The following is a 19007-nucleotide window of genomic DNA, read 5'->3' as shown; positions in this document are numbered from 1 at the left end:
AAGGCGGGTATAGCAAAATTTTCTGTCTTCACATCTTATTTCATGTTAAAAGATAAATGAACCTGGTGAAAAAAGAGTTAACATAATGATGTCGTCCTTTATTTGACTGAATGTTTAAGCATGGTGCTACGGCTGATGGCACCTTGTTTAATAATGCAGTACATCGCTTCCTAAGGGGACAGGGCTTGATTTGAAAACTGAATATGGTGCACTCTAAATTCTCTTCCCTGAGGAAGGCTGACTAACTGATAAGTGCCATGAGCTAGCGCAGGGACTGATTCTGTCAAATCAAGCTCAAATGGAAGGCACAATGTAGACTCTTCTCAAGTCTCAGTGAAGTAATTTGAGCAGACATTTGTGACATTAGACAGTGCATCAACTATGGAATGCTGTAAAAGTTCACTGTCTTACTACAAGGTGGTCTTTAGATGACAGGATAAAGAAATCAGTGCAAATTTGTTAATGTAACAACTTGGAAAAGCATGCTAAAAATGTCACTCTATTGGGATATGTGATAAAATGTATAGGGAAGTGACTGTCTGTTGGGTTTCCTTTAATCCTTTATTAGAACTCTTGTAAAAGGCATAAAAATAGAGAAATGTAATAAACACAACATTTTTATTAGTTGCTATCAGTGACTTAGACTTTTGCTTTTCCTGAACTATGAATATTCCAGTAGACAGCTGAAGTCTTTGACCATCTTGTCTAAATGAGGACTGAAGAATAAAATTCTTTAAAGCTAGGAAGAAAATCATACAGGCAGAGAATCGGGCATGAGCTAACTTTCAACAAAACTACAAAAAAAAAAAAAAAAAAAAAAAGAGACTGGAAAATAATAGAAATACCTGAATAAATAGAATGAAAAGAGAGAAAACAGATTTATCACTGGTCAATCATGCTTGTCTGACCTTCTGTTTTTCTTCAGGCAAATAATTTGTTTCTGATTCTCCAAAATGGAGAAAAATATCTGCCTGACTTCCAGTGAAAATTTGGCAAATTGCTATCTGAGAAAATTGAAGATGAAATCAGTAAAGAAAAGCATGTTTGATAAGAAAAGATGAAAGAAGATATAATAGCAAGCCATGTTGAAAATCAGCATTTCTAGTTGCAGGGAGTTTACAAGCGGGTTTCTTCCAGGCAAACTTTGAAAAAGTTATGTGACTTCAACAGAGAGGGGTCATTGTGCTGGTAACAATGGTAGATAATGCTCAGATGAAAAATATAGCAATAGAGAAAGAATCAGTGCATCTTGGAGAAAGACATGATGACTGGAATAAATTGGGAAGAAATTGTCTAGAACTCCAAACGCAAGATTACGTGTATAGGAACTAACAAGTTTCAAGGTAGAAATTCATCAAATGGGTAAAGAGTAAAATTCTGGTATAATAGATGAACAGAGGGAGAAGTGGCAATGTCAATCTGATGCCAGCAGGAGAGAGGCAAATGTTACCAAGTTGATATCAAATGAGGTTTTTCTATCAAAGAGTTTTTGATATGATTGCTCAATGCAGCTTGTGAGACCTTACATGAGATTCAGTCTCATATTCCAAACTCCCCATTCTAATATTTTTAGCTACATCTAATTAAAAAACAGCTTTTCATGCCTGTTTTGCAAAGTTATCAACTGCTTATAGGTGTCACTGGGAATTAAAAGTGATACTTTCCATTGAAGGAGTTCAAAAAATACTACAGGATCAGTCTTTTAAAATGTGTTTTCCTTTAACTGGACTGGTGTCATAAATAGCATTGAGAAAAGTATCATATCAGGGCAAAATATGATTGCTTCAGAAATGGAAATACTATTAATGAGATTAATTTTACTTCTCCTACAAAGCAATATAAACTTCACAATACTACTTTTATGATTAGTATGCTCTGAGGTAAATTTACACAAATTTACACAAAGTGCCCTCAACCCAAAGTACTGGTAATATGCATGTAAATGTATTAGTGATCTGGTATTCAGGAACCACTGGGCAAAATTTCCAAGGCATTCAGCATCAGTAGAACTTCACAATCAGTGATATCAATGGCATTAAATAAGTAGTTTCAAAGAGGGATCCTCAGCCACCTTATGCAGTGCAGGTGGAGTAAAGATGCAAGCACTTCCATTACAGGTGACACTAAGAAGTTTCATAGCAAACGCATCCTCATGTTTTAATTCCTGGAATTACAAATTTTTACTGTGCAAAAGTGTTTGCTTTTCACCATCCTGGAGAAGTCAGGAAACCATACAACCTGTTATAAACAGGACAGATCTACACTAAACCCAGCCTTTCTATTTACAGAACATATTACCGTATTTCATGTGAATACAGATACACTGAGAGAAGGTGAGAGTGAGGGAAGGATGATCTATTAGCTGAGTCTAATTATTAAAGATCTAACTCAGAGTACCTATAGGACTGATGGTCATCAATGGTAAGTTGCAGCACAGTGCTTTTATTAACAAAGATAGTGTGTCGTTTTCATCCTTAAGTTTTTTTTGTCCATTTCAGTTAAGAGAAAGGATTTTCTAAAATCATATCTGGAAAACTTGGATTGAACATGTCATTGAACCATGAGATGTCATCAGTTGCTTCAGAAAGTCATCCTAAAGTTATGTTCACATATGATTGCACATCACTGCAAACTCTAAGTGTCACAATGATTAATTAATATGTGCAAACATTATACACAAATTCTGATATTGTCCACAGCAGCCCTTCCCAGCCAACCTGAAGTGATTTTGCTTGATATCCTAAACATACTTGTAGATATTGTCACTCACCTTCCAGGGTAGAACTGAGTAGGAAAGTGACAACAGTATCATAAAGCTTCTTCCTCACACTTCCATCAATGTGATAGCATAGAGTAGCTGAACACCATGAGAAAAAAGAAGCATCCCAAATCAGTGCCAGCAGCTATCCTTGAAGCATTTTGATTTAATAACTCTACATCTCAGCCTTCCTATTTTTAAAAATGTTGATAATATTCACACCAGCCAGCTGTTATAAGCTAGATTTATTACTCTTTGTAAATGCTTTTAGAGCATTCAACCAAACAAATGATAGATACGCAAAAAAATTGAACATCTTGTAGCTATTTTTCTTGGGCAATTTTTGTTTAATTTATTTAAGAATACTGATTTTTCTAAGATAAGTTTTTTAAGAATAGTTATGTTGACTATACATAAAATAAATTAAAAAAAAATCAAATATGGAAATGCTTTGACTATTTGTTATTAAATTTATATCATGTCCTCAGGTTTCTCTTTTCTTCCAAATAATACTAAGTTGAGAATGTATCAGATACATTCAGTCTCTGTTATGATGTACATGCACTGTACATCATGCACCTATAACACAAGCACAGGCCCACTGTTATCATTGCCTCTTCCTATCCGCCAAATACTCTCAAAATGTTTGTTTGCATTCAACCTCTTTCTTCAGATTTTGACATTTAAAGTATTGTTAATTGGCACCTAGGTTCTGCTTTTTACGAGCACTTGCACTAGCCATCTACTACCCATCATTTGTAGACTCCTCCAGGCACAGCAGCAGAGCCAGCTGTCCCAAGGCAAAGTCCTTACTCCTAAGCCCACACTGAACTCTTCCTGCCGCTACTTTCCCTTGCCAGGAGGCCATACTCCTTGTGCTGGTCAACAACTATTTTTAATTCAGAAACGACAATAGTCTTCCACAAAGAAAGTTGATGACATCTTACTCTCTGTGTTGATGCTGTGAAGTTACCCAAAGCAAGTCCAGTAGTAATGAGTATCTACCTAAAGTCAATTCTACATTCTGGTCACAGTTCTGAGCCCCTGCACACTTACATTTAACAAAAACAATAACAAAAAAGACCATGTAAATACATGTACAGCCCCTTCTTTCCTGAAGACTGGTTTCTGACACTGGCAGGAAAAGTAGCCAGCTCTACTTGGACCTGGAAAGCAATCTTCTGCACTTATCTTATTTGAGAAGGAGAAACCGATAGGGAATCAGAAGAAAACTAAGAAGAAATAACAGATTTCTTATTCCCTAGTCCTACATATTTTTTCAGTGCAGACAGGCATTGACATTTGTGAAACCTTATGAACTAACCTCAGGTGCTATTGACTTGGCACCCTATTGCTTAGTTTTCTCTAAGACTGAATGACAGGCTTAAAAATAGCAACACTTGCCGGAACATTTGTGTTTTTAGCTTTGCTCAGCCATCTTAACATTTGTCTCTCTTTTCTTCCTCTTCCTATGACTAGATAACTTTCCTCCTTGTTGTAGGAGCTGGAGAGAATACAGCAGAGAACTCTGAAAGGGGATGGGGAGTATTTATGACATTTCCACCAGTGAAAGCAAGTGGCAATTGACAAAACATGCTGTACATCTACAGTCAGCTATAACACACTGGGTGAAAGGGTTGGCCCTTGATCTCTCTGTGCTGCCTTTCTGCATTTCCCACATGCATTAACTTTGTTGACAGATTCCATCATTCACATCAGCTAGGACAGTCATCTCATCCCTCAGGCTACTCTCTGGACTACTTCAATCAAGTCTTTGTTTTATTTTTATTTCTGAATGCCACATTATCACTGTGGCCAGGCTTTTTGTACATGTAATTGAGTCTTTCTATAAATTTAAGTCATAGCACCTCATTTCAAGAAAATAAATACAAAGAACTAGACAGTTTTAACAAAATGAAACCATCCAAAATCCTCCAGCTTTACTTTTGATCACATTTAACATATCTACATTATATCACACTCTTCCCAATTTTCACCCCTACCCAATTGCTCCAAATGACTTTCGACCTTGACACCAAATATCACAAGAAGAATAAGTCAGGTAGCAACTGGTTTCAGCCAAAGTCTACATTCTTACTGGCACCGAGAAGCTTACTTTAATTCACAAGGGGCTTAAGAAGCACTGAGTTGGCAGAGATTGTTGTGGCAGAAGCAACTGGAAAATGTCCTGAGATTGAAACACAGACATATTAACATCACCCTTGTGAACGCTAATGACTTGCACTTTAAAATGCCAGAGGCTCATACTGCCAGCTAAAACAAAGAAAAAACACATTTTTAGTCTCCAAAGACTTTAGATCTTTCCAAACTCTGAGGGCAAATTCAGCCATAATGTATTTTTGCAGTAGAGCAGGGCAGCTCATGCATGCCACTGGGGGAATCATTGCCTGGAGTTGCTGTAGGCAGTGTAGTCGGTATAGCTAAATAAAACAGCAGCTGAAAGCCTTTGAGAGGTTAAACCAGTAATGAAGCATTCTATAATGCAATGCAATCAAACCTAAACAGTTTGAAGGCATATCTTACTGACGCTCACAATCCTTGTCTTTCTCATTGAAATGTATTTGAGGAAGAAAACCACTGAACAAAAGGATTTCTGCAAGAACTTTACAATTTAAATTGACACGTAATTAGAAAAATATTTTAATATTTTGATGAAGTAACAGTGTCCTACACAGACATTTCCAGATGGTAAATTCTTTTAAGAGCTTAGCAGAAAGGGCAGATTGGAAACTTTCTGAAACTGTAAATGTTTAAAGAGCTCTCTTGAAAGAAGAAGAAAGGTAACAGGAAAGAAGAAAAATAGATGCTGAGGATGAAAAAGGCTAGGAAAAGACTTGAAAGAAAATATTTGGTGTATATAGATGATATATATATCTAGCATATCACTGGAACTTACATATATAAAGTATATATAAAGTTCTAGTGGAAAAAAGTGCAGAATAGAAAAAATACAGAGGGAAAATTAACCCTCAGTGTAAATCAAATGACAAATCAAGTCCATGAAACTTCAAGAGAACTGGGCAAAACCTGTATTTCCTTCTTTTTTTGACTCTTTTTAATATGCAAAAGAAAAAAGTTCTACATTTTGTTTTCATTAAAAATGCAAGCCATGTGTACTTATCTTCATAGATTCCATGGATGGCTAAACAACTGGCAGAGCAAGATTTGTGTGCTATATGGATTGCATTAAACCTGAGTAACTGAGAAAGTAATTTATACCTTGCCTAACTGAAAATACATTTTAGTCTTACGCTAACTCATGTTTTAAGAGTTTTCTTAGGGACCTAATCCCACCTCAAAATATTAAACAATACCATCTATAAATTTTATGATAAAACAAAAAGACTAAGATATAAAAAGGCTTTTAAGCTCTAAATTACATGTAAAGTAATAATTCTCATAAAAGAGTGAATTTGAAAAAAAGAAAGCATTGACAAAATCAAATAAGGGTGTTCTATAGGAGAGGCAAAAAAAAAGAAAAAGAAAAATTTCATATAGTTTTCCCTTACTCAAACATTCATAACATCTGTAAAATGTCTGAGCGAAAACGACTCAATAAACTGTTGGGTGTGCGCCTCACAAACACGTCTCTCTCCTCACTTACATCTCAGTAAAAGTAAGCCTTACGCACAGTTAAACTTGTGGCTGGACCTGTCAACTGAAGATGAAAGAAAAAAATGAAATTTTGAAGTTTCTAAGCAGAAGTTAAAACAGCAGCAAAAAAATAACTTCCAACAAAGTGAGAATATTGAGTGCATTTCAGGAATAAAAAAAAGTAATAGATGCACAAGATTGGAAACAGACAAAAGGAAATAATTCTGATGACTAATACTGGGGTGGAAAAAGTAACAGACTGACTTGCAAGATCCTTGACACAGGAGGCAACCTGCATTTTTGTTTTTTTGACCTGTCTTGCAATAGGGGTAAGAATTTCCTATTGAAGCTCTAATGCATTCAAAATAATTCTGTGTATATTCTAAATTCAGATTTGAAAGAGTTGGAAATTATCTTCTAAGTAAAGAATCGACATACCCTTTGTTCCTTCAAAATTATTTTCTATATACTTGAGCTTGAGTTTTGTCACACATAGATCTCTTCAGTAAAAAAAAAAAAGCAAACAAAAAAAACCAAACCAACTGAGAAGATGGATAGTCTTAATCAAATGAGTGCTGCCTTTCAGTGAATCTGAATGAAAGCACTCACTCTTAATATGGCTGTAATTCCAGTTGGTATTAAAGTAGGGGTGAAAAAAGTTATTCAAGTCTCAAACACAACCTGGCAGAAAAATTTACAATAGTACTGAATGGGACCAAGATATGCAATACAAGCAAATACGAATCGTACTGGGCTGACTCATATAGTCTTTGTACACCTTGAAATGGTACTGATGAAGTTCTACAATGAACAGAAACAACTCTGGCCAACAACTGTGTGGATTTGTTTGCGGGTTTAACATGTCTTCAGAACAGAGTGTGAAACAGAAGCACCATACGTATGACAGACTAAATATATGTGAAGTTCTACCTCATAGGAAGTATGTTTTTGCTCTCAGTTTAAGCTAAGTACATTTAGAGAAATTCTTATTGTGATATTACAGACAACCAGGGCACTACTGGCCAACAGTCAACTTTTCCTTCCCACTTTGCTTCCTGCTCCCCTGCTAAGAGATGGGAGAAAGTTCTACTTGGCCTGACTTTGGTTAGAGAACCATAAACCAGTGGAACCTATCAGCAGGATTAGCAATAATTTTAGTGCTGTTCTACTAGAATTCACTCTTAAATAAGGACTAATATCTCACTAGATCACATTTTAAATACTGATTTTTATACATAACTGTAGTATCACGAGCACTTTACATGGGACAAAATAGCATCATTGCTAAAACAAGGTATTAGCCATCATTAGTCTCTTAGTTTCTCATTTCTGCATAGGCTCACTCCCTTTCATCACCTTGTGCTGGCACAAACACACGCGTAGCTGTGCAGTGTACACGACTGAGGGATGAGCTGGCTCAAAACTAATGCAAATTGATAACCCATCTGGTTCCCTAAGCAACTATGTAAACATGCATGCTAGCACAAAAGGATGGCATGAATGAGGGCTCAGAGGCAACATGCAGGTAGAGGAAAATATTTTCAATACATCCTTCTTATTACTTCAGGAAGTTCACACAGTAGCCTCACAATTTGCTACAGAGCCCCTCATCCTAAATAGATCAGCAACTTTTCACTGTACAAAGATCATGCTAAGCTTATTTATCAAAATTCTTCTAACCTTTCACATACTACTCTGGCTGAAGCACTGCCTTTGGCTTTCCTCTATTATTTACTGAGACTACACAGTAAAACTGAAGGCTAATTAAGTAAGCAGCACAGCCATTAGGTTGTAGAAACAACCTGAAAGCATTTTGGATGGAAAGCAAGAAGTGCCTTTATTCTGATGTACAGTTAAATACTTTTTTAAATCTGCATTTAAATCTAAGAGTAATGTTGCTAAAAAAGCAGTAGTGAATACACTTGTCTTGGGTGTGGATTTAAGGTGTTTTTTTTTTGATTGTTTGTTTCTTTTGCAAATGGTGACTACAGAGTACCTGCTTAAGAGTAAGGCACAGCATCAGGCATTGACTACTAGGAAGCCCCAAACAACTGAAGATTATACAGTGCCTAACCCTCACACAGGACTCAAGGCAACATATTTATATTTTTTTTTCCAAAGCCACAAACCTAGCCCACTGGATATCCAGAGATACATCTGGTCTCCTGGATTGAAGAGAAATTTTCCAGAGACCTGGAACCATTTAAGAACTGGTTGTTTTTTTTTTTTTTTTTTTTTCTCCTTGCTAACATTTATTTAGTTCAAATATTATAAATATGTGGGAAGAAATTCATACTGCAAAAGATACAGTGTGCTCTTCCCTCTGAACATAAGCAACTTCTATCAGTATTCTGAAGTAGAGCAACAATCAAGAAACAAAACAGATTAGAAAAAAGTTCTTCTCTCAATTTTATTTAAAATTAGATTCAGTGAAGCATAAAATTCTTGTCATTGATATAATAAAATAATCAAGGAGTTTTCATGTCTTCAATGGAACATATATTTGCCAACAGTAAGCAGAGGATTTTGCTAAATGAACATATTTCTAGTAATTATTTCCACACAGCTAAAAATACCACCTCTTTTTGCATGTTTTTGGTTAGCCGCAGAAGTTTAAAGAAATCCAGAAATACTTTCACAATGCAAGAAATGATTTATTAGACAAAATACAGAAAACAGGGATTTTTTTTTGCATTCCTTTTTTTCTTTGCAGGGATCATTTGTGATGCACATCAGATGCCCCAGTATATTTGAATGATATTTTATCTTGATTTATCCAGACATATCTACCCCATGGGAAATACTTGTCCAGCCTTCACATATTTCGGCAATGGGAAGATATCAGCAACAACTTCTGTTGCTGAAACAGGTTATTTTCCCCAGTTAAATGATACCCACTCCAGTCAAACTAATGGAAGCTTTAAAAAAAAAAAAAAAAGAAAAGAAAAAAATCTGTTTGATACATCCTGCAACATTAAGCAACAAACATGGAAAAGGCCACTTACTCTTGAGGTAAAGGCACCTGCTTTTTTTTTTTTTTTTTTTTTTTTTTTTTTTAACTCAGCTGCTGAGTACTTCAGGAGAAAAAGTTTTGAAAACAAAGTCAGAAGAAGAAAAAAATCCACTAATATAGTCTACCAAAAAATCCTCCTCTTTTAAGAGAGCAAGTTGTCCAACATGTAAAATTTTTCTGCATAACTGGCACTTGAGTTCTAAATTTTGTTTTGTAGCACAACCACTACTTATACTTTAAAAAGTGTTGTTTTTTTTTTATTTAAAAAAAGATAGCTTCTACTCTGCCTTCAAAATTGGAAACAATCCTTCAGCTAGAGCACAGCAGTATCAACACATGATTTGTCATTTGAGTTCACCATTGGGGCAGAGATGTTCAGTGGGGATGACGGAAAAATTAGCAAGGAAATAAAATTATCTCAAAGCATATCAACTGCCAAGAGAATTAAGAATTTTTTCCATTAGTGGCTGATCTGTTTTAAGAGATTCTTAAGTGCTCTACCTTTCCAAATGCTTGTTTACATCTCTCACAATAATTCTGTCTTCTCAACAACTTGATTTTGTGGCCTTAGTCTGAGAGAAGAGAAACAAACCAAAAGATGGAAGCTTTTAACACAATGGAAGCTACTTTGGTTATTACTCATAAAGGTAACATTGCAGCTGCTATTTTAGTTGCCCATGTAACACTAGAACGATGTGAAGGAAAAAAAAGACCTTTTTTAAGACAAATGAGAAGTATAAGTACAGCAGTGCACAAACATGTACAGTATGCTTATGCCAAGGGATTTAGCACTCATTTTTGAATATTTGTGGATTAGGTTTTTCAGGCTATAAGTGGCCTTTTTAGGTGATATATGACTAATTGTCCAACTTCTAAAATACAATAACTGAGTTGCCATTAAAGACAAATCCAAACATCTGTAAGAAAACCTCAAATATTTCAAATCAAAGCAGGAACCTAGACTTCAGATGCTTGCACTAAATCAGTGTTACATCCAGAATCCTAACTTTTTTTCATTGTTTGAGACAGGAGGACATTTGGCAGAAAGTATCTGCCAGCATGCCCACTGATATTCAAACACATCAAGATTCTTACCTAAAGCAAGCGCTCTTAGCGTATGAATCATATTTTATTATATTTCCTAGTTCAGCTAGCAATCTACATGATCTCTCAATCACTCCATACCTGTTTCTAACCAAAACATAAAGCATGCATTAAAATCTGAAGGTGATTTATCCTTTACTGATTCAAAAGCAGCTGAAATAGTTGTACCATTTCTAAAACATCTTACCACTTACCGCTTGATCACCCAAAATAGCCAAATTCTGGGACGTGATATTCACTGCAGTATGCCATGCCCACAGTTCAACACGCAAAACAAAGGCAACAATAGAAGAAACATAAGATACAGATACACTTGCATCATGTTAATTCTCACTTTGTTTTCTTATTTAAAAGCAAAAGATAAATGCTGAAGGACTATAATTAAAAATATGACTAATTGCATTTTTCAGTAATATTACAATATGCAAATCCCTCAGCTATGATTCACTACAGCTCTAAATATACCTTCTGACAAAACCAGCTACCTCAACTTCTCTTTTTATGCAGCTTATAGAAAAATTTCAGATGTGACCCAGTTATGTCACAACCGTTTTCAAGTTGTGATCCTTGAAAACTGTATATAAAAAAAAAGTACCCTCTTACTCATCAGATCTACTCCCTGTAGATAGCTAGAATAAGATCTGCTGACTTGGTTACAAAGATAAAGGCTCTACTACTTATTAAATTTTCTACTAACCTTGCAAAACTAACACAGCTGAGAAGATGAGTGAGCTAAATTCTTTTGCATCTTCAGAGGAAATAATTATTTTACAGCACAGTACAACTCCAGCAGTCCTGAGAACATCATTGGAGACATTGGGTGTGATCAAATAAAAGCAAAACGGAAAAAGAAATCAAAACAAACCATTTTTGCCTGCAGAAACATTTTAACAAGTACCTTGAATAAGCAGTGAGTTTTGCTTCTTTGTTAGAGATTAAGTCACCATAGGCCTCTGAAATGGAATTAGTTTACATAGCATTCTTCTCCATATCATGGGTTTGTCTTCTTATTTGTCATTTTAACAGGAAACTAAGACATTAGCCTACATTCCCCAACACTTGGCTCTTTGATTTTTTCCTTACTACCTAGTTTGAATACCTCATCTTGATTTCATCATTACACCAGACTCAGAACAAAGCAGAACATCATGCCATATTGCTGTATTGTCAGTATTATGCATTCAGGCTTCCATAAATCATGAAACTGGCTTAAATGTAAGAAAATGTACAGCATGGATGAAGTAAGCTTTTTTGTTGAGGAAGAGAGAGGAAACAGTTAACACTTGAGAGACCAACAGCAACAGCATTCCAGCAATAAAACTTCATCTCACAAGTGAGCTGATCTCAATTTCTCTTCTTAGACTGAAGCTGAAATGAGGCATTGAAAGTGTGCAAAACACCAATCATGAATTTAGACTTAGATATTCCTAATATTGATATCAGCAGCGCAGATATATGACTCACCATCTATTCAGTTCAGTGGCCTACCTTTCCAACAAATCTTCCAAATTATTATCAGTATGGCAAACCGTACTGATGGCCTATCTCCCAAAACACATGCAACCATCACACAAACATTGGAAATCACGTGGCCTCTCTCCGTTGAGCAAAACAGGCCACATTGAATTATGACCTTAGCAGGTCCTATCACACTGGTTTTGGGTGAGCAGAGCTGACTTCAATGCAGGTCATGTTAATCTAGGATGTAACTGGACAGATAAAAGCATCAGAAGGCTAGCAGCAGGAGCCTCACATCTACCATCACCATCATGGCAGATTTATCTGCTCCGTGAGACAGCTTAGACCAGGAGAGGGCACCTCTGAGACTCTCGAGGGAAACATAGGAACAGCCCTATAGCAAAGCCCGCAGAGATTGGTCCTTTTTTTTTCCCCCCAGAGGTTAGCTTCTTTTAATATGATAAAATTCTCTCAAAATGATAAAGGCAATCAGCTGTGATCCTTGTTATCTTTTTACCCTCTGACATACAGTAGCCTCATCCAAACTGCCTAAAGGCAACAGTCCTAGACCAGCATTGCTTCTCCTCACTTCACATTGCAGTTATACAAACAACGCATTAGAGCTGCTGCGTGTCCTTTTATGTTTCTTCTGACATCTCAAAGTCATTTGACAGAACTTGAATTCATTCACTCCAAACAGCTTTAGAGGTCAGGTTCTGGAGATGCATTTATAGTGCACATTTCTCCTTTTAGATATTGAAAAGTCACCTGTGGAATAAGCTTTCTTTTTAAAAACTACTTTTTAAATATGGTCTTCTATTTGAAAGAAGGAAGAGTGAGTGAGAGGAGCTCTAATTACTGCATGATACTGTAACTCTTGCTTTGGAAATTCCACAATGTGCTTCAAATAAGCCTTTATGATTAAACCACCTAAGGAACGAGGAGAAGCCTTCTCACCATCTCCTGCAAGCACGCTATTTTCATCCACTATTTTCAGCAATAGTAACCATTTTACAGCCTTTGGTAGGGCTTGGCCAAAACCCCAAAAATCCTCCTACTCTCTCAGCTCAGTGTGGCCATCTCCTGAAACTTTGTTAGATACAGGAATTCAATAGCATATATAGCTCCAAAGTCCTTGAATGTACTCTGGCATGCTTGATTACTATTCCTGGGGAGAACATTCTTGCATTATCAGTAATGAGAATAAATTCCCTGGGAAGAATGAACCAGGACAAAAGCCTGGGAAGGTGTTAGCTGTTGAGGGGGAAGGACAGCAGTAAAGGACTCACCCATGCTCTAAAAGTTATGATTGGATTTACTTTTACTTTTTCAAATCTCCATTGATGCGATGCAGACCCTCACACCCAGTAAGTGAACTTCAGCTAATATGAACTCTTAAGTCTGATACTCCATGTTTTAAAATCAATTCCTTGGGACCTTCTGTCCTTTTCACATCTAGGTATTCTTCCCACCTGCAGCAGAATATCACTCATTAGAGGCAAGCCAACTCTAGTCTAAGCAGCCTGCCATTGCAGACGCTGTTGTGCACTTCCTAGATTCTCCAATAGTCGCTTTTGCATTTTGTCCTTGGAGAAATTCCTAGTCAGAATCTGCCTGGATATTCTCTTTCAAAACACAACTTAACACTGTTCTTTACCGATTCAGTAGCAGAGAAGTCTCTGCAACAACTTACCAATTATTAATACACCAGCATCCACTCAGTATTTCTCTTTCTCTGCTATTTAGTTGTTTCATCTCTTCCAGCTCTTACTGTAAGTATTATAGACATCACTGTACTGCCTCTAGAAAAAGATTCCAAAGATTTGGGGCTCTAATCAAACCTCGTGAGCAGGCCCCTAAGTCAAACTAAGAGACAGTATGCTAGGTTTGAGTTTTGATTCAAAAATTCATCTCTCAGTCTGTTAGTAACCACAGAATTACAGAACTGTAGGGGTTGGAAGGGACCTCTAGAGATCATCGAGACCAATCCTTCTGCCAAAGCAGGTTCCCTACACCAGGTTGCACAGGTAGGCAGGCGTTCAGGCGAGACTTGAAACTTCCTATGCTGCAGCTTATGTCTGTTTCCCCTCATCCTGTCTCCACGTACCACTGAAAAGAGACTGGCCTCACCGCTATGGCCACCACACCTCAAGTATTTATAAACCTGGATCAGGTCCCCTCTCAGTCATCTTTTCTCAAGGCTAAACAGACCCAGTTCACTCAGCCTTTCTTCATAGGGCAGATGCTCCAGGCCCTTCACCATCTTTGTGGCCCTCCGCTGGACTCTTTCCAAGAGATCCCTATCTTTTTTGTACTGGGGAGCCCAGAACTGGACACAGTACTCCAGATGAGGCCTTAGCAGGGCAGAGTAGAGGGGGAGGATCACCTCCCTCGACCTGCTGGACACGCTCTTCTTAACGCACCCCAGAATGCCAGTAAGTAAGTAAGCATTAGTAAGCTTAACTACATTCTACAAAATATAATTAATATTGCATTAAAGCAAAGTCTATTGTAATTACCAACATTACAAACACTGCCTTACCAGTTCCAATCTGTATAACCAATGCATATAAAGATATTATAGTTATGAAATAAACCAGAGAGTTCAGCAAAGCAGATCATAATAACAAAAAGAGAAAAGACAGAATGCTTACCCATGTCCTGGGCTCACTGCAAAACTCCACAGAAGGAATTTCCAGAAGAGGCCCTTCCCCACTGGCAGTCAGCTCTTAAATGGGCCTAGCAGAGGTGCAGCCAGGCTCCACCCCTTTCCTGCAGCACAGGTGAATTGCCTTCATCTGTGCTCCCATGGCTGACTCACTGCTCGCTTCAGGTGATCAATCAGAGGTTCAGGCCGTGATTCAGCAGTTCCCATACACAATTTGTACCTCAAAGATAACTGTGAGAAACACTGAGCATCCAGGACCTTCCTACAAACAGCACAATGTGCTTTTACAACGCAGTGAAACCAGCCCCTCTGCACCTGGGTGAGGAGGCAAGTCCTACCATGCAAAGCCTGGTAGAAAACAGCTGATTGTAATTGACTTGATAAAATCAATCTGTTTCGATGAATAATCTGCTGCCTGGAGTAACTATTTGCAATCCATAGCAAAAATAATTGCACACTTTGTTTTCTTTTTTCTTTTTCTTTTTTTTTGCGTGAAAGCAAACACTTCTAAGAACTCCTCCAATTCAGTGTTTTATAATTAACTTTCACAAAGTAGCTGTAATGTGTGTTAAGAGGCATCGATGCTGACGACACCTTAGCAGTGCAAACAAGCTCAGGCAGGGAATTTTGTGCCCTCTCTGCCCCTCGTGCCTACTTCTTTCTATTTTTCCCAAATGGAGAAAAGAAGGGAGACAACATCTCAAAGGCTTTTATTTTGCTTTTTGGTTAAAACACAGACTACGCCTGCCTCTCACGGTAGCAGGATTTAAAGGAAGCTTACGATCAACAAGCGCTGAGGCTGAGGGATCTTTTTTGCACTCCCCCGCTGCGCCACACCTGAGCCCCAGCAGGTGAATGCTGCCGAGCCCCGCCCCACAGCAGCAGGGCCGCCCCGGACGCATGCGCACATTGACAGCCCCCCCACCGCCGACTCCCAGGTGCCGCCACAGGGGTGACCCCTGCAGGGAACATGGCTACTCGCACCGCCTCCACCACTCTGCCCATGTGACTTCCTCCAGCCGGAGGGGGCGGGTGCTCTCCCCACAGCCGGGCCCTCTGAGGACCGACTGTTGCCTGTGGCGGAGTTGCACGCATGGCCAGCAGGAGCCCGTTCTCCCTTTTGCACCTCCCCCGTATCCCGAAACGTAACGAGGTGTCGTCCCCGAGGCGGCTCTTTTTCTCCCTCCAACTATCTGCGGCAAAAGCGACTTCGGGTTCGCTGCCGCTCGGCCCAACCCAGTGCAGGGTCGGAGGAATGTTCCATCCGTGACAAACTGAGAGGGGGGGTAAAGCGGAAAGCCCGCTCATGCCTCAGCGGGCCCATTCCAAGAGCGGGGCCGACTCTCCCCTCCCCGTGAGAAATGGTTTCTTCCGCTTCCCGTCGGTAGCGGAGCGCCGGATTCTGTTCGCCCTCGTTGCGCATGCGCGGTGGCGCACGCCTCACGTGCTCCTTTGCTAGCGGCGCGCGCTGTGGGGATGGCGGCCCTGCTGAGTTCTGCTGGGCGCCTGCGGGCCCTTTGCGTGCGTCTCCGTCCCCTGCTGCGCCCGCCCGCACCCGCCGCTGCTAGGTGAGCGCCCGCCCCGACGCTGCGCACGCTGAGGCCTGCTGGGCGGCAGGCTGGGGGCAAAGGGCGTGCGGAGATGCTGTGGTGCGGGCCTGCGGCTTGGGGGAGAGGGAGCGGGAGGGGTACGGCATTGCGGTTCTTTTCTGCTCTTCGGTGCCCTGACTGCGGAACGGGACTGGATGCGCCTCTAGGTCCCTTCTAACCTAAACCGTTAGGTGGTTCCGTGATGTTGACGAGAAGAGCGTTTGGCGTTGTGGTTTTTGGGCACAGTAGTGGCTGTTGTAACCATCCTTAACTGCTTAGGATCAGAAGGAAGCACTTTCTGCAGCTTTCAGATTCACAGGCTTAGCGTTGTTTTTCATACTTCACAGCACAAGTGTACTGTTACTGTGAGTACATCTGCAGGCTTTTCTCAAGTTAGAGGTTATTTCAATGTCAGTAGGTTGGTTCTCAGAGTGTGTCAGTGAGAGTGAGCTCTGTTTGTGGCTCTGAGCTCTGTGGGGTTGTATTCTTGGGTTCCAGTCTGTAAAATAGCAGGGAGTGGTTGGAGATGCCCAATGACTCGTTATAACTGTACCTATCATAAGTCATTTTTAAAAGTAAATTTGTAATGAATTAGAAGTTTAAACTAATCTTCTCTGTGGATGTGAATGCTTCCCGTATTTCTCCTGGTGCTTAGAAAAGCTGGTAAAGATCCAGAGCAGATCCAGAGTCATCCGTTTTGCAGACCATTCAGAGGTCAGTTAGTGTCCATGTGACTTGTGGAGTGAAGAGGTGCAGGCAGCTTGGAACAGTGAGATTTGCTTGTTGTCACTGGAGATGTCTTCAGCAGCTCACTGTGCAGTAGAAATGTGAATGAGAGTGTAGCATTAGTGTTTTAAAAAAAACATCAGCGTGTAGATCTAGTTAGTGACTGAGCTCAGTACTAGCTTTTCACTAAATGTGCAAACCATGCAGCAGACAAATTGTTTTGGCATAAAGTCTGAGAGTGGAAAGGCTTCAAACAAATGTGCACAGTGAGTTTTTTGAGTAGACATAGCGACTGTACAAGGAGGTCTTCCTGCCTTGTTAGTGTCTTCCTACTGCTCTGCTGATCCCTCTTAGTGGATTCTACTTAGTACCAGCTGGAAATTTTTACTGCTCTAGAATGGATAACGTTCAGCATAGGACTGGTAAGCTTCACAGCTGTGAAGAAGGGAATAGAGATGTAGAGGAAGTGCTAGGGAACAGGGCAGGCATATGCTGAGACTGGCAGCAGTACCCTGAGTTACTGAGTGGCAAATCATACATAAACTTTTCCAGTCTCTACTTGTGCTGATTTAGCTCAATTTGTTTTTCTCATCTGGGAGCTAATTTCCTAGATAACTTGTTGCAAGAAGTAATGTTCATGGATGTTCAGGTACTACTTTTTCACAAGTTATACTCCTGTATACCTTCAGTAATGTATGGAGTCACTTGCAGGATGGTTTGGTGAAATTGTTGAAAACGCTTTAGTTTTCATGCTGGATTATTAAATAATGTGAGAAACGTGCTTGGGCAATAACAAATTCAGGGAAAGCAGCAACAGTGTTTATTTCCTCCTTCTAAGGTTTCAGTCTAACCTGTGACTTATATTGTAGCAAAACTGAGAAGTATGTGTAAATTTTTTGCATTCTTTTTGTCCAGTAAATCCTTTCCTCAGGTGATCCTTCACATATATTCTTTGTCTTGCTATCACTTTAATGTATGGATTTAGGCATTCTAGTGCACAAGTGTTGCTCTAGGACCAAATTTTAAAGTAGAAGTAGCATTTACTAGCTGAGATTGCATGAACAAGTGTATAATCTTACTATGTTTATTCCTCAAGTAACTCCTCGTTGTTTTTTTTTTCTATCTAAGCCCTAACATCTGGAAATTGACTTCCTTTGAAGAACTAGAATGATTTGGATACATGGACATCATTTAGACTTCTCTACTTGTTGTTTAGGTCTCAGGATGTTACCTTAGAAGTGAAATGCAGCCCTCTACAGTAAATTTCATGAAGTACTGATGAAACTCTGGTTTTGAGGCATAGGATAACTGTTATAAGAGTGAATAAATAGCAAGGAGTAATCCAGTATTTACCAAGGGAACTGAGTAAATGGCAAACTATGTTTGCTTTATCACTGAACATAATTTTAAGTTAGTTCAGATGCAGGTTTGAGGCTCCTATTGCAGTAATGACTATAGGAGAGTTGCAGATCTGTTTGTTTCTTTAGCAAACTGAAACAGTAGCTAGTCACATTCCAGCAGTTTTTAATCATTCTACTCTGAATTTTCCAGGATGTGCTAACTACCATCTCCAGTGTACAGTATGCAAGTAGTGGTTGGACTACTTGCTATGCCCTTGTACTTCTTTAAGACTTCTAGGCTGTGTTATTATTTACCTGCTTAGAATCAGTACAAGATGAGCTAGATAGTGGCACAGTGATACTGGTAATGCAAATAAGGCTTCAGATTCTGTGTCAGTACTTAAAAGTGCATCTTCATCTATAGGAGGGTGCAGAAGATAGTCTTAAGATTTTAGATTCTTTTCAGATACCTTCTGTTCTGGGAATAGTGAAAGTAAACTGAAGTATGACATTCTGTGACCATTGGGAATGCCCTAAACATATTGTCCTGAGAATATGGTAGCCAGAGAACAAACTCGACTGCTGCTCTGCAGCCTTTAGTGACAAAGAAAATTATGTACAGGGTAGCAGAAGTACAGACCTTACCCTTGCTTGCTAGTTAGCATGCAAGATTGTATCCATGCAGATCTCACTGAAATGCCTGTTGTGAGATCTGAGTCGTAGCAGAGAGGCAGAC

The 19007-nt window shown here is 39.1% G+C and overlaps 1 protein-coding gene and 1 long non-coding RNA gene across 2 annotated transcripts in view; one reads left to right on the top strand and one right to left on the bottom strand.

The window, feature by feature from the left end:
• LOC104909592 (uncharacterized) overlaps positions 1-15877 on the bottom strand; it is a 65843-nt gene extending 49966 nt beyond the window's left edge. Inside the window, exon 1 of the long non-coding RNA XR_014881998.1 lies at positions 14603-15877. This is a non-coding gene — a long non-coding RNA (uncharacterized LOC104909592). The remainder of the gene's footprint in view (positions 1-14602) is intronic.
• A 146-nt stretch (positions 15878-16023) lies between these two features.
• LRPPRC (leucine rich pentatricopeptide repeat containing) overlaps positions 16024-19007 on the top strand; it is an 88228-nt gene continuing 85244 nt past the window's right edge. The window contains exon 1 of the mRNA XM_085219350.1: positions 16024-16184. Within this exon, the coding sequence (XP_085075476.1) occupies positions 16093-16184 (92 nt within the window). The 5' untranslated portion in view covers positions 16024-16092. The remainder of the gene's footprint in view (positions 16185-19007) is intronic.

The sequence above is a fragment of the Meleagris gallopavo genome, chromosome 2 (assembly GCF_905368555.1).
Source record: "Meleagris gallopavo chromosome 2, MGAL_WU_HG_1.1, whole genome shotgun sequence".
NCBI lineage: Eukaryota > Metazoa > Chordata > Aves > Galliformes > Phasianidae > Meleagris > Meleagris gallopavo.
Note: the sequence above shows the minus strand (reverse complement) of the source record. Positions and strands in the feature narration are given on the sequence as shown.